Raw genomic sequence first — 16,819 nt, 5'->3', positions numbered from 1 at the left:
GTGTTCTTTGTTATTAACAGAACCAGTCTCTCTAAATTTTGCAACTAACTTTAATACTGTTTTGTTAGGAGCTGGTTTATCTGGCTACTTATGGCGAAACAAATCTTGTTAAAATAGTTCACTGTTCAAATAGAACTCTGCTTTAATCGGAAATGTATTTTTATCAATATTTGTTTTTACTGGATTATTTAATTGACTTTTTCCAATTTGTATGGCACCAAATATGCGTACTTTAAATCTGTATTAAACTAATTATAAAATTAGCTTACAGAAAGTTATGGAAACACATTAATTAGAAAAAGATGAATTACGATTTAATGACTTGTATCTAGGACCATCATACGAAGAAGTTCATGAATGTTTGTCTATCGCTATAACCTGTTAGAGTGACGAAAGAATGCGATTTTACAGATTCTTCGCTTGAACGATTACGTGATATTGTAACTCGTATACGAAAATCTACTTTAAAGCAAGTACAGATTACAGATTTTTTTAAAGAAATAGTGTTTTTAAATGTATATTTTGATTACCGGCTGTCACTAAGTTTTATTCTATTACAATGCTGTAATTTTTTCGATTTTTCATAACTTTTAAGAAATTATTTCTTATACGACACAGCAACTTAACTCGATTTCTATTCAATATGTTTTTTGTAAGTTTTTTCTTATAAGTTTTTAAATGGCTTTTTTTTATTAAACAGTAGTATAATAAATTTTAATTTCCTTCAGATAATTTTTGGTAGATTCTGATTCTTTTATAAGTAAATTTCTACTCATTGGACTTTCGTAACCTATTACTGTACGTGATATTATTATTACACCGTACCAATGTTCTGAGTATATTTTTAATTTTACTGAAACATCTATTTTCTTATATTTTAGTCTTTTTATTAAGCGTTATACCCACTTAACGTTAGAATGATAAGACCAATACGTATGATGATATTTTATAATTTTCAAATTATCTGGATTCAGCCCTGAAAAGGCCAACTCGGATAATCGACGTTTTACTGTATCTCGTCTGATAATTTTTTGTACTAATATTTATGACTTAAGTCAGTAGGTACTGGTAGTACAGCTATCACAATCTAGATAAATCTGGATAGTATCATGTTTACAGATAATTTACAAAAAAAAATTGAAAAAATCTAATCCACAAAATTTACTGGTTTCAATTTTTTTTATTACAAAAATTACACGGATAGAAATTTAATAAATGATGAGCTTTATTTCAATAATTTTTATCTTTATCTTTTATTCGGCATGCGTCTAAGCAATACGTCGATGAAAATTTGGTATTTTCAACTTAAGGAATAACACTGTCCGGCTGCTTCAATACACTGATCCTGTTCGATTTAATACATGCCAGAGGACCAAGATAACTTTTTTCTACAAGTGCTACAACATATAGGTATTTTTGAATTTTATTACAAACTTCGAGTTATACTAATCTTTTTTACTATAAATATTACAAACAGGAACTATAAATCAGTTTTTTATAAGCGGAACGACTTCTGTATCTAAGTTAACCTAGATTGTAACTCTTACTAATTAAAGTAAAAATCAATGTACTAATTTTTATAGAAAATTGAGACGTACTGAGAATAAGATATTTTATATATATATATATATATATATATATATTTTTTAGATTAAATAAATAGTTTTAAAAACATACATTTTTGTATCTTGAAGGGAAACAAAAATATATTTGTTTTGTTTGTTTTTTTATACTGATTCTAAAATCTCCTATGAATACTTTAAAGTTCGAATTTTGAAAGATCCAAATAAATTTTTTTTATATAATATACTAGCATCCCCGTCGAGGTCATTTTTTTACTTTATGTTTTTTAGTCAAGTAACCAGAAATAGGTGCAGCCAGTCGCATTCACATACAGTAACTATTTGGGTTGAGCCGCCGCGCCGTACACCCCCTTAAAATATACGGGTTTTACCCCTTAAAAAATCGAAATTCAAGAAAACCCGAAAATGATTTTTAAAATATTTTCAAGATCAAATCTGCTGAATATCTCATTTAGGAAATTAAGAAAATTTGCAATCATTGTTCAATATTTTTTTACCTTTCTTCACCCTTTTCACGGTCAAATTTCAGAAAATGTATAAATTGCTTTTTAGATATTCATGTGAAAATTACACTCACGAAAAATCAATCTCATATTTTCGTTTGTCACAGAGAAATTCAACAAATAATAAAACTTAATAACATTAAATTTATTTATTTTATATTTATTTTTTTATCCTTTTGAATCTTAACCCCTTAAACTAATAATTTCAACAAAAAAAATGGAGAAATTGATTTTTAAATACTCATTAAGATTACACATCAAAAATCAAATTGATAGCTTCATTTCTTACTGATAAATAAAAAAAAACAGCCGTTCCAAAAAAATTTAAAAATCCACTTTAATCCTTTAAACACCTAATTTCAAAACTCTAGAAATCGGATTTTATATATTTACATAAAGATTAGACACACCGAAACTCAAGATAACGTCATTGTTACTCAGAAATTGAAGATACAGCTAATTTCATTGGTAATCCATTTCAATCCTTTATAACTTGGAATTTCAAAAATCCTTTCTTATTGTGTACTTACACCGTAAAGAAAAACGTGTATACAAATTTTCATCAATTTATCTTCAGTAGTTTTCTGCTGGGAGTGAATTATGAATCACTCACATATTGTTTTATATATATATCGCAGTACCGAAAAAGAGTTAAAAGGTGTAATACGGATCTGGTTATATTGGTTAATATTAGTGTTAAGCCTTTATTTGACAAACTGAGAAAACCCATTAGAGAGAGAAATAGAATGTAAAATAAAAGATCATTAAAATCGTAACTAAATTCTAATATCCGTAACACAAAAAATATTAAAAAAATAATAAAAGTGGATATATTAAAAAAAACAAAGTCTATTAAATTAGTATCTGGATAAATGAAAAGGAAGTATGAACAATGAATGATTAACACTAGGTCACAAATACAACAGATAACGGCTTACTTGTGATCATAGCTATACAGTAACAAGTAAAAATCACGTGCATGTCAGGAGCAAATGGTTCGACTTCATGCGGTATTCGATGACACGATACGTTTAGTATTTTGTAAAAAAAAGTTAAGTATTGTAAACGGTAAAAAAACTACTATTTTCAGTAATATTTTAAAATCAGTTTGATATTTAGGCACGACCGCTATCTGTAACTGTAGATTAGATATGGCTTACGTTTTTGAAATCATCTAAAATGGAAATTTCTTGAGAACGGTCAATAAAAAGATTAAAACATTGTTTCGGTTGAGCCGGAAGCTTTTGACTGGATGCTCTATATGATCCATACATTTAGATTTTCGTGCGCGCGCGTGTATATATTAATGTAGAAATTCTTCTAGACTGAATTTTTTTTCTTTTAATAGAGTTCAAATAATAACAAGCATGTTCGTTTTAATTTCTAGATTACACTTCATAAAATTCTGTACATTCAATTACAGTATCGCTTGCCAAGCTTCAGGTCGACAAATTCTAAATTATAACCATAAAATGAACTCCAGCGGTACCGAACTCCGCTGTAGAGTTACATTTTTTATCTAAAATCCTAAATATAAATCCGACCCGCAAGCTAAGAACTTACAAGGTGAAATAAATACGTAAAGAAACGTCAGTTACACAAAACTCAATACATAAATTCTATAAAACTCTCATGCAAAGGGTTCAGTTTATCCGTATAGATTAATCATCTACAGAATAAAAATTAAAGATTCCTTCAACTGAATTTGAACTTTGTTCCTTCAGTAATACAGAAAAACTGAAATAACTGCCGATCAAAAAAATCGCTCGCTTGATGGATTATAAATTATAAACAATATACATTAATAAAAAACTTCACGATTATTCTATTTTTACACGTTACAGTCTTACACTCGTTAATAAAGTATTTATTAACGTAACAATGACACTAATATATGTAATTCTTAGTTAAGAAAGGATATATAATCAGAACTAGAACGCGATGGTATTTATCGTCCCGTTGATAAAAAGTTACAATAAATATCTATAAAATTTTAATTACCGTATTTATTCGAGTATCCCCCAAATAAGCCCCGCACCTCGATTTTCGAAAAAAAAATCGAATATATAAAGGCATTTTAAAGTGCAACAGATATGATTAAAAAAATACGTAAATACGAAAATATTCAGAAAGTAAAGCATTTAATTCGTTCATTTAAATTGCAATATTAATATTACATTAATAATTAATTACCGTAAGTACTAGTTAAGTTCAGAATCAGTAGGCTAGTAAAACGAAAAGAAAGTATCATGTTGAAAAGGATCATTTCAATACACTTTTTAATATGGGATTTTATCTTTAATTAATCAATGTCTGTAGAAGAGTTACCGGTAGTTTCCACGTCGCTCTGCCAAAGGTCATCGTCTTCACTACCATCAAGTTCATTAGATATTCCGCATTTTTTAAAACTTTTCCTTACTAATTCCGTGGAAATACCTTCCCAAGTATCTTTTATCTAAACACAAATCCGGTTAAAATCTGGGCATTTGATTCTTCCTGTAGGCGTGAGAAAGAAATTTTCATCAGCCATCCATTTACTTTACAGTTGTTTTAATGCAGATTTGAACGGTTTATTAATGCAGACATCTGGTGGTTGCAATAGAGATGTCAATCCCCCTGGAATTATTACTTGGCCTGTCATACCCTTTTTTAAAATGTCTTTTACTTTATCAGCCGTATGCCCCCGATAACTATCCATTACTAGCATACTGGTATTTTTTTTATTAAGTAAATCTCCTGATCGCTTTTGCTATACACACCTGATCCGATCTAAAATTAAGGTTTCGACCATCCAACCTGATTCATGTTCTCTGATAATAACTTCATTTATCTGTACGGGAGAAAGAGTTTTTCTTTTAAAGACAATGTACGGAGGTAATTTTGATCCATCAAAAATAATGCAAAGCATAACACTACACCTTTGTTTTTCATTATCACCAGTGCGAATCGTAACACTTTTTTCACCTTTTTTGTTTACGGTTTTGTTAAATGGCATTTCAAAATATACGGGGGTTTGATCAGCGTTCCCTATTTGTGAAGCCAAACAGCCTTTATCTTTTCTAAGATTTATTATGTATTTGTGAAAGTGTAATATTTTTTGTTCATACGCTTCTGGAAGTCATTGAGAAATGGTTGTCTATCGTCTTACTCAGAAATCATTTTCTGAAAAAAAAAAATCCTGTTATCCATCCACGGCTTGCTGTAAAATTAACTTTACTCGATGATTTAGCGATTTCACGAGCATATGATTGACACATTTCTGTCGTGACAGCATAACCGCATTTCCTTTTTTCCATAACAAAGTCATACAATTTTTTTTCTACGTCTGTTTATTTTGGTTTTAAGCCACGAAAAGCCCTTTTATTACCAGTGCCTTTCACCAGAAGTTGTTTCTTCTTACGCCAGTCTAGAATGCAGCTTTTATCTACGTCAAATTTTCTTCCTGCCGCCCGATTTCCAATTTTACAGCCTCTTCTATAACGTGCAGTTTTTCATTTACTGTAAAAGATCGTAGATGCTGTCCTTTTGTACTCATTTTAATGCCGTAATTAAAATAAATCACCGTATTAAACTTTACAAGATAATCTAAACACATAAAATGCACATAACCGTCCACATATACAAACAGTACAGTAAGTATGGCGAAAAGACAAGACGACGATGGGCAACCGATACCGTAACTGTAGTGTCATTAGAACCGGATGCAGCCTAAACAGAATGAATCAGTTTTATAAAAATACCGTAACTTCGTTCCTATCGATAATATGAACAGGATGTTAATAATTAAGGATGTATTTTGTATAAGCGATATCCGGTATTGATATAAACGAAAGCCTAATGTAACTATATTTATGTGATTGAATTTAGGTACTTCTACGAAAACGTTTACTTTACATAAATTATCCTGGCTAAAGGCTATGTTTCAAATAAGCCCCGCACCCTTATTTTTTCTCTCCAATCCAAGAAAAAAAGTGCGGGCTACTCGAATAAATACAGTATACAAAATCGGAGGATCGGGTTTAAAGGTTGAGTCGCTTTTGTATTTTCCAAAGTGTTTGAAGGTTAATACTGGAAAAAACGGTGAAGAAAAGTACCCTTTTTTTACTAGGAAAATCGAATGGCTGTTACGTTTTGCATCAGTATAATAATAATAATATTTCACGCATATAGTTAATATTCGATATTCGACTATATGTTGTCAGTTTACTTTTATAAGTTGTTATACTAGAAGAGAATTTACCTTAAATCTATTTTTTTTAAAATATATATATATATATATATATATATATATATATTTATTTAGGATCAGAGGGAATACTTCTCAAAATTACTTCGGGAATTACTTCTCAAAATGTTGTTTTTTGCATCATAACATTTTGAGAAGTAATTCCCGTCGAACGAATACATTCTAACAAAAACTACTTAAATAGAGAACCAATCGCTATTTTAAATATAGTTCATAATTTTAATATCATAAACAAATACATGCTCAATACATGATCATAAGATTAAAATCTTATGATCATGTATTGAGCATATCATATCATATCATATCATATCATGTATATATGATAATTCGCGAAAGTATGACATCATTAATGATGTCATACTTTCGCGAATTATTTTTCACAATGCAAAATATATTTACAATATGTTTTAAAAAGAGGCGTTGAATTTTTAAAAAATCAATTAATCAGTAGACTTGAAAATTCGTTTCGATTATATTACACAGAGCGGTTTGGATAAACAAATATATAAACTTAATTTTTTATTTTAATCTCTCGGATTTTGTAGTCGTTTAAAATTGATATTAAAAAATAAACTGAAAATCCCCCGACATTTTCCTTTTCCGAGCTAGTAAAATTGCAAATTCCAATAATATTTATATTTTTTCTAACAATTTTTTTTTGTTTTTGAGAAAGATGCAGTAGTTAAAAATATAATTTTCATTTATTATTCGGTTTCGGGGAAATAAGCAAGTAACTGATTAGCAGGTGTAAAAGTCAATAGCCCAGATGAAGCTAAAAAAAAAAACGGACCTCATTTTTTTATTTACTCTTTTCAAAAAACTGTATGAAAATGTTTACAGTGTATAATATATGAAAAATTAATACATTTCCGTAATATTTATAGCAAAAAATATTATTTAATCGTATATTAATTACAGATTTAGTTTTTCGACGATAACCTTGAAATGGATTTTAAAGAAACATCACATGGACTATTTTTTACCACGACTACATTATTGTATAGAAGAACGATAAATCAATTTATACTGTTAAAAGTATTTTACTTTTAACACTTTTATTTTCTTAATATAATTACTTAAACGTAAAATGTTAATGTAGTTTGTGCTTAGCTCGAATAGGATTTATAATTCCATGAATTTAATACAAAACTGCAGGAAATTTTAGTCGATTTCCATTACCTTTTTTTTTTTTTGACTGTTCGAGAACGCGTAAAATGTTTAGTCATTAATCGAAATACGAATTTGAGAATACGATAAATACCATACATTTGTATACCACACCGTAAATTTGTAGTCTAGTGTATTTTACACTGCAAACATTCACCGGATGTTTGCAGTGTAAAATCCACCTGACCGGTGGATTTTACAATGTATGTGTAAAAATTGTTCTGACTCGCTCCACCTGAGCGGTGAATATTTACAGTGTAAAATACACTGTACGTATTTACTAATATTAATATGTTACATCATAAAAATTATACCGATACGTAAAACATGAAAAAGATAAAAAATAAGTTCAGATAAAAAAATAGGTAAAATAAATCCTTAATTAATAATAAAATTCTCATTTATTTATAATTAAATAAACAGACGATAAAAAATCATTATATATTGGTTTAGTGAATAAATAAAAATAAACGATTTAAAAAATATAAAACGACAAATTTCATGTAAAATTATTAATATATAAATACCTGGTGTAAACTTTTTGAAAACGGTCTTCTTTTTTTTCTTTCCCATATTTATAAAACGTATGTAAACCTAAAAAATATATTTATACGTGTTTTATAGGCCTATCCGCCAGATACAGCTAAATCAATAATTTATTCTGATATTGTTGGAATAATTTTTCTCTCGAATAAACTCCGTTTCTATGCGCAATGTTATAATTATTGCTATCACTTTTTTCTTGTTTTTTTATTAAATATATCTTTCATTAAAAAAATATTCTATTTCATTTTTTTTCTTTATCAGCGATTTAAAAACTCATTTTGTAATTTAGAAAATGAATTTTACACTATTTTAATTAAGGATACGAAAAAAAATTAGGTTATTCTTTAAAATAAAAATGTATTAACTCTACTGCAGATAACGAAACTAAACGTCAATAATAGAACTAAATAATGATTTTAGAATACGATCGTAAAGTATTACAATATTTGTGTACGTATACAAAATATGCGATAATGAAAATGTGTTATCGCACAGAAAGGTCGACCCTCTTGACTGCTACCCGGTCGGCATTATTAAAAACCGAAAGCGGCACTAGTCGACAAAAATTCATTTAGCATCCATCATCACACCGTACATCCTTTTGAAACAAAAAAAAAATCTTTTCATTTCAATTAAATGTTTAATTCATTGATGGATTCAGTTAGCGTATTGATTCCAGATTTATTAATCGCATATTTTTATATACACAAAAATACTGCGTAGCGGTAATACTTAAAAGTAGAAATAATAATACTGCTGATACTTGACCGGAATAACAAATTAAGCGATATTAAGCAAAAATTACAGAATAATGCACGGCTTTGTAAACCGCAAGCAGAGGTCAATTTAAAAAAAAAATTGCTATGAACTATAGAAGTCTTTTAGTTAATACGTAATTTTTAAGGAAATAACGATCTGATTTACATCGTTTCAGATATCGAGTTAAGTTTTTTGAACGTTTAAAACAAGAATAACCTTTTTTGATATATAACTAGTAAGACCGGCTGTTATGCGTTTAATGATACAGATAGGAAAGAGTTACTTAAATTAAAAGTAGCCGTACATAAAGGTTGTATTATTTCTTTTAAAATTAAAGCGAACAGGTATTGCGTATAATGATTCTATAAATTATATACAACGTGTATACAAAATTTAATTTTCTAATCGTACGTTACTAGGACCTTAAATTTCAACTAAGCGGTTCCCACTTGCTTCATTACCGATGATGCAAGCAAGCTCCTTTTCTACTGTAAAAATCTTTCGTAAACAGCTACATAAAGAACGGATTTAAGCAGATCTCTAAAACGATAAAGAAACAATAATTAGGTATTTTTATGAAGTATTCCCACAACTTCTATTTATTTTATATTCTTTTAGTTTTATCTTATCGTACTTAGGCGATCTCCGTTCTTATTCCTTTTGTTATAGGGGATATTAAAATCCTACCCTTTGTATCAAATACAATTGTTTCTTATCGTTCCTGATTAATTTATTTTATAATAATAAATATTATATATAACTTTGCTGTATTCCCGTTTAGTTGTGGTAAGAGATGCGGCAGAAGTTCAATGCCTTTGTGAACTTACCGAGAAAGTTAACTCGAAAGAGAATCCAGTACGGTACTTTCAACGATGCGGAATTCTGCATCGAAAAATAAGAATCTGTGTCCTAACGGCCAGCAAATTCTTATATCTTTAAATGAACTGTCCGATCGTCGGCGATGCGATAGAAAAAAATATAGAACGGAACGCGACTGGAGATCTATTAGTTGCCGTTCGATAAGATTGCATTATTTATTTATTGTTGGTGTAATGAATACCCCGCGATCAAATTCGGCGCCGATGAACGCGGCACGAAAACGGAAGCGGTCACAGATTGGAAGGGGTACCTACGGGAAGTTTTTGCTCACTCCTTAATTATTAACCCGATCAGGATCGGTAAGCCTAGATGCACGAAGCAAGAAATCGATGAATTGTGCTTCTCTAGGGACAAGCATAATTTATGCCGGATTTATCCTAGTCGGTGGATGTTCGGAAGTGTTTTTAGAAAAACGAGTGTGTTTCTTGAATATATTCTACGCCGGACCCGTCTGCGGAAACAAAGAGACGATTCTCAGCATTCTACCTGGCACCGGCACGACCATTATATCTGACAGATGGAGGGTGTACGAGGAAATACGAAATATCTGTAACGCGATAAGAACACTATTGTCAATTATTCAGGAAACTTTGTTGCTCCTACAGTGTTCAAAAAGTGACGCAACCTTATGGAAGAATGTTTCCTTCTTTTGTTGCAGGTTTAATTGAGGAAAAATGGGTTACACAATGGAGCAGAGAATATTCATTATCTCTTAACGCATTAGATGTGCCAGTTATGCCCGGATCCAGAATACCTTCACAAAAAAGTACGGTGTGGATTTACCAAACAAGTACTCCATCAAACGGCTGTACGCTAGATTCCAAGAGACAGGAAATGTGGCAGATACAGCCAAAAGTGGTCGATCGAAAGTGCTAACACCAGAAAAGTTGATCGTCGTGCAAGCTGCATTTTCTGTTAGTCTATAAAAGTCTGTGCGACGCCTATCTACCCGGTCTGGTTAGAAACTGTTGAAAGTCTTCTGTGAGCTCGTTCATGGCGCGTGCGGCTTTTCTTTCACAGTTTCTAGGGTCTGAAATCTTGTTCCTTTTAGTGCAAATTTGACCTTGGGGAACAGATAAACAGATAAATATTCACACATCGTAATGACATTTAGAAAAACATGAATATTTTATACATAATTTAAAATGATCTAAACCAATAAAATAAGAGTTGAACTATAAGAAAACTTTATTATATTAATAACTTCGTTGTTAATTAACATATTTTCTTCAAACAGAAACTAAATGAAATGTTACGTGGAGTATTGGTTAGATGTAATACATTTGTAATTTTTTTCCATATTATCTTTAAAATATCTCTTGAAAATATTCTAACTAAAATACTTTTGACTGTAATTTGAAAAAACAATCAACGCTCTTGTTTTTAATAATAAGCATAATAAAACAAGAAATTCTGTACAAACTGAAAAAAAAGGTTAATAATGTACAACTCAAGAAATGAAGATTTAGTTTTTCAAGAAAATTGATGACAGACTCCAAGTAATAATTTTTTAACTGACCTTTCATATTTCAAATTTATGCAACTTTATATGATTAACTTACAAATCAATTTTCTGCAATTATTTTTACTTTCCTGGCATCATAGCTCTAGATTATGCTGCAAGAAGAAAAGTATGGTAATCTGTCAAAAAATAGGATATGGTTTTTTTTAAATCTCTCGACGTTTCATGACACAGGGACCGCCAAAAAAAGCGGGATAATGTTCCGTACGTACGTATGTTGGCGTGTCTGAAGCTTATCAGCTTTAGATTGGATAAACCAATTTTGATAAAATTTTGAGGTAAATATACCCAGGGGTGGGGTTTTTGGGGTCAATTTTCTCAAAATTTTACAAATACACCTCCACTTTATATTAAGCTAACATGCAAACATGCTTACCTTACCGTTTACAAAAAAAATTTGCCCCAAAATTCAACCTTCCACAAAAATCGAAAAAAGCTACCTTTTTATTTATTGCTTGTATTTTAACCGGATTTTTTTATATCTTCCTAGGCATAGTAGTAGCAGTACCCCACCGGGCTGGTCTAGTAGTTAACTCGACATCACAAATCAGTTGATTCTGAAGTCGAGAGTTCTAAGGTTCAAATCCTAGTAAAGGCAATTGCTTTTATATGTATTTGGATGCTAGACTATGGATACCGGTGTTCTTGGTGGTTGGGTTTCAATTAACCACACACCTCAGGAACGGTCGACCTGAGACTGTACAAGACTACACTTCATTTACATTCTTACATATCATCCTCTGAAGTAATACCTGACGGTGGTTTCGAAGGCTAAACAGAAAAAGAGAGACAGTAGCAGTGCAAGTGACCAAAAAAAAACTTTTTGGAGACAATATTGTGAGTGGGGGAGCCGATCAAAGTTTAAAAATATCAATTTTTTTGAAGTTTTTAAAACTTCTTTTTGATTATTTAAACTTTTAATAATAACATTACAATAAATTTTATCATAGTAACCCACTCTCCCCCTAAAAAGAAATCTTAGGTAACTTTTTATTGGTTGTACTCGAACATTTTTCACTGGAATTTTATTTAGTTTCTTCCATTAACATAGTAAGCGTAGAAAAATAAAAATAAAAATTTCTTGGAAGGTGATTTTGAGGAAGTGGGGAAGCAGAAAAAATAAACAAATACCGATTTTTTGAATTTTTAAAAAGCTTTTTGGGTTTATTTAAACATATACCGATAATTTTATAATAAAAATTCATCATAAATTACCCCTAGCCCAAAAAAGAAATCTTAGGTAACTTTTTCATGTATAATTATTTTTCTATTATATAAGAATAAATAACCAATGCCAGGAAAGTATTACAACTTTTGTTGTCAGATTTTCTTAATATTCTGCAATCTAAGTCGATTTCTCTTTTGGAATTTTCAATAAATTCTTATAATTAATTTCTTCCTACAGCTTCTTCTACCTTAGAATCTTTTCTCCCACATCTTATCACGGATTATTACTGAAATTATACTCGTTGTTTGTGGCTACTACTAAAACGGCATTCCATATATCGTTCTTGATATACTTTCAACATTTAATCTTTAATATGTGTGTGCCGTATGCTTCAACATAGGCACAGTCAAAGCCGATATTCAATATTCAAAATAAGAGTTATTCAACTTTTCATACAACAGTTTTTACATAGTTATTCTGTGAAAAGAACTATGTTGTATAACGTTCGTTTTTAAATATCTAAAGAGTTACCTTTATGATAACATTACTTAAATGCGTTGCCGTTGTTTAATGATAGTGGATATTTACAAATTTTAAATATGTAATTAATGTAGATATCAGAGAAAAGATCGTTGAACTTTTGAAAATTCGTGATCTGTTTCATACTGAAAAGGTTACTGATAAATTATATAATAATAAGAAGCTTTGTCATTTTGAAATCAAAAAGAAGACATATAACAAGTGAAATTATCTGAATAGGAAATTAACTAAGTTTATCAAGGATTTATAAAAATAGATGGTAAAATTATTATATTTTGTCAAAAAGTACCGCACGGAATTCATAACCAAGACTTTGGTATTAGATTTAGTACATAACATTGAGAAATGATAAAGACATCTAGGAAACTAACTCGATTAACAATTTCAGAATACATAGCTGTACTAAGCACAGCTGGAGTATGAGTATAATGGCTTTGGTTATACGTTTCTTGAGATGATTTTTTCTGATACACCACCGCCTTCATACAAAAATGTTCATTTACCCTATGCATGAAAATGGGGTAAAACTTTCTTCAGCAGTGGAGGATACGCATCGAAATGTGTTTTCAAAACAATGGTAGTTATATCAAGTATACTATATAAATAAAAATATTTTCATAAAAGATATTTATTTTTCTACGAATGGAAACCTGTAAGTATAATTAATTTTATAATCTTGGAAATTCTATCAGAATGGTAGTACAAGCTATGGAAATTTTCTGAGAAAAATTAGAGTAAACCGTTATGCAATTTTGGACGTAAACATTCTCATAGCCAAACTGGTAAACTTGAGTTTCATCCATTCAATTTTGTTATTGTAGTCATTATATACTATTGTGTGTGTGTGTAGACCGTATATTACCGTATACATACAGAGTGATTCACGAAGAAAGTAACAAACGTTTGTATTTAGTTTCTACGGACCTTATTCATACCATTTTTTGACATTCGAATTTTTTACAAGTTTTATTTAAAATTTTTATGTGTTTCTTACCCATTTAAGAAAGTTATTTTACATCAAATATAACATAGTGTTTTTCGACCCCATTCTTTTGTCTTTTACTCAAGATTTCTCAAAAACTTTTAAAAATACAGTTCTGAGACCTATTTTTTCAATTTTTCAGATCAGATCTCATATAAACTAAATTTACCTCCTTTCAAAAATTTCAGTCTGGCTTAATTTTATCAAATTCGTAGAAATCAGGGTGAAATCTTTCACCAGCCGACACTCGCTAATGAAGCGTTTCCGAACCTATGTTCATATGAACTTTCTTCTTTATTTTCAGCAATAGAACATGTCCTGAAAGTCTGTTACCTTCTTCGTGAATCGGCTTATATAAATACATACACTGTGGGCTAAAAGTCAGTTTCCCCTGTAACGTATGTTTAAATTCTGTAACAGGTGAGAAATTTTGGTTTACGGTTGGTACAAAGTAATCAGCTGATATAATTAACCAATTTTAATTAATTTTTGTAAATGTACTGAACATAATGGAGTGCATAACACAAGATTGCTTCTTAAGTGTGGAGTGCATAACACTCCATGCTTCATTGTTAACAGAAAAGTAATAATGATATTGCTAACGTTCATGAAGAAGTTCACACGAATCTCCTAATTTCCACTACCGATCTGTCAATATTTTTGTAAGTTGAACATAAAATATGAAAATCCTGGAGTCGTTGTAGATGTTTCACAATCAGGTAGGCCTAGAATATTGCAATTTAGAAAACATTTTAAAGAATTCTTATTCATTAACCAGATTTCCGTTAGGCGGAAATACCAAAAAAATTGAAGAATTACCGGTTAAGAAATCTTTATGAAGATGCTTTTGATAGGAGGGTGTAGTTTTGTGAAAAACTTATCATTCGTTTCGAAAAAGCTCCTCATTTCTGGAAGTCAGTAATACGGAATAGCTTCAGTTTCCAGGATGCAACTCCTTGAAACAATCCAAATGTTGTGGGATGAAAACGAGAAATTTTAGTCCTGCGTTCTTTTGTTTTGGACCTAAACTTTTTGTTATCGTTCACTTCCGATTACATAAGTTTGTAATCCTCTGTATTTATTAGAAGCCTAGGAATTTAGTAAATTCTAAAAATTACTTCTACAAAAATCCCAATATTCAGCAAGTTGTTTATAAAACCTTTTTTTTCGTTACTTACGCGTCTTAAAGACCATTTTTTTGATCATCACACTTAATTCTTTTTACAAGCGGGATTTAAAGCATTAAAATAAAAGGAGACTTAATATACATTATGATAATAACTGGCGTTTCATTATTCAAAGAGGTAAACAAGATGCTGATTTTCACGGTGACCTTCCACTAGGATGGATGTTTATTTACTTTTGTGGACTCTTATCGATATTATTGAAGGTTATAGGGCATTGACGTATTAGGCGATAATGTATTGATACAACTGTATATACTTTTCATTATTCTTTTATATTAAATTCATTTTGATTTAAATAAACAAATAGATTACAAAAATAAATCGTCGTTTAGAATTTATTAATTTAATTGTTTTTTTTTTTTTTAATATTTTGAACAATGAATTATTCTTTACCCGACATAATTTGTTCCAATATACATTACAATTTAGGTTTAGCTAGCTGACTCTTACGGTTTATCTGTACTATTACTGATAACCGTTTATTTTAATAATGACGCAATAATCTATTAACGGAGAGACAAATGTAGAAAGAGAAGTAAACAATGAAAACGGTTATATAATTAGTCGATGACTAGATGATTACGTTTAAGATGATTAAACATCTTAGAGGTATTTATAACTAATAATAGCTATGATTTTTTTTTTTTTTGACAAGTCGCTAAAAATGTTCGAGGAAGAACTAGACAACTTGCTTTTCTTCTATCTTCGACGGACAACGGCAGGAAAAATCTTCAAAATCGTCACTCTTTGTTCATTTTTATGTACCTCGTCGTTCATGGTTTTGCCGATCGCGGATTTGATATTACGTGGACGTGATTTTTTAAAAAATAATTGTATATGTTTTGTATTGTAATTGTTTTTTACTTATGTTGTTAACAATTATGCAACTTTAATTTTAAACTTTCAGTATGCAAATAATAACTATAATACTGTGATACCGTATGTTTTTAACGAACCTCTTTCCAACAATAATACGCTTAAAATGAGATATCTCTCATTTTTAGATATATAAATACTAAACTGCAGATACACTAAACACTACACTGGTCGGACGGATAGCCCCAGTGGTGAGGGCTGAACTGCTGAGGTTGGTCAGTACCAACGATCCACTGTGGACTCCAGGGGATTAAAAAAGAAATTATTAAGGGGGAAAAAGAAAAGACCCGACATCATATTTCGACAGTAATGTTCGGACGCGACGTCATACAGGACATAAAACAAACTCAAAAGAGGTGACCAGCGAGCCGACCTACCATGCCGGACGTACAGCCGGTAGGTGGGGAGGCTCGTTAGAGTAATCACACTCCTCCGGGTGGCGTTATACCTATCAGTTGGACCAACTCGGGGAGTAGAGAAAAAAAACTGCAACTTAATTAAACATTTTATCCGGGCTGCATTTTACTTTATCGGCGAATATATCTAGAATAGCTGTATTAAATGAGAAAGTACGGTGATCGTCTCAAAAATGAGATAGCGGGTTTTTTGCAAATTTTTACGTTTTAGGGTCCGACTAGTTCATTTAAACCAAAAAACACATGTATATATGTACAGCAGAGCCGTTCTAGTATGGCGCTTTTTCCACTGTTATAGCCGTACATCTACTCTCCGCAATCTCCTTGCTGTAACTGCTCGGCTGTATATAGCAATGCTTTTAGCCATATATCTCAAGACTGACCGAACCAATTTTCTTCAAATTTGGCTCAAATATTTCTATATATGGGGCATCGATCGCAT

At 30.4% G+C, this 16,819-nt stretch overlaps 1 protein-coding gene across 3 annotated transcripts in view; it reads right to left on the bottom strand.

Moving 5' to 3' along the window:
- Nucleotides 1–16,819, bottom strand: part of ACC (acetyl-CoA carboxylase) — a 390,006-nt gene that overhangs the window by 297,162 nt on the left and 76,025 nt on the right. The window contains exon 1 of one of the 3 annotated variants that reach the window (XM_075363677.1): nt 8,030–8,302. The exons of the other annotated variants lie outside the window; for them this stretch is intronic. Coding sequence (XP_075219792.1) covers nt 8,030–8,075 — 46 coding nt within the window. The 5' untranslated portion in view covers nt 8,076–8,302. Of the gene's footprint in view, nt 1–8,029; nt 8,303–16,819 lie in introns of those variants that run through there. 3 annotated transcript variants of the gene reach the window in all.

This window comes from Lycorma delicatula, chromosome 4 (genome assembly GCF_047948215.1).
Source record: "Lycorma delicatula isolate Av1 chromosome 4, ASM4794821v1, whole genome shotgun sequence".
In the NCBI taxonomy this organism is placed as follows: Eukaryota; Metazoa; Arthropoda; class Insecta; order Hemiptera; family Fulgoridae; genus Lycorma; species Lycorma delicatula.
Note: the sequence above shows the minus strand (reverse complement) of the source record. Positions and strands in the feature narration are given on the sequence as shown.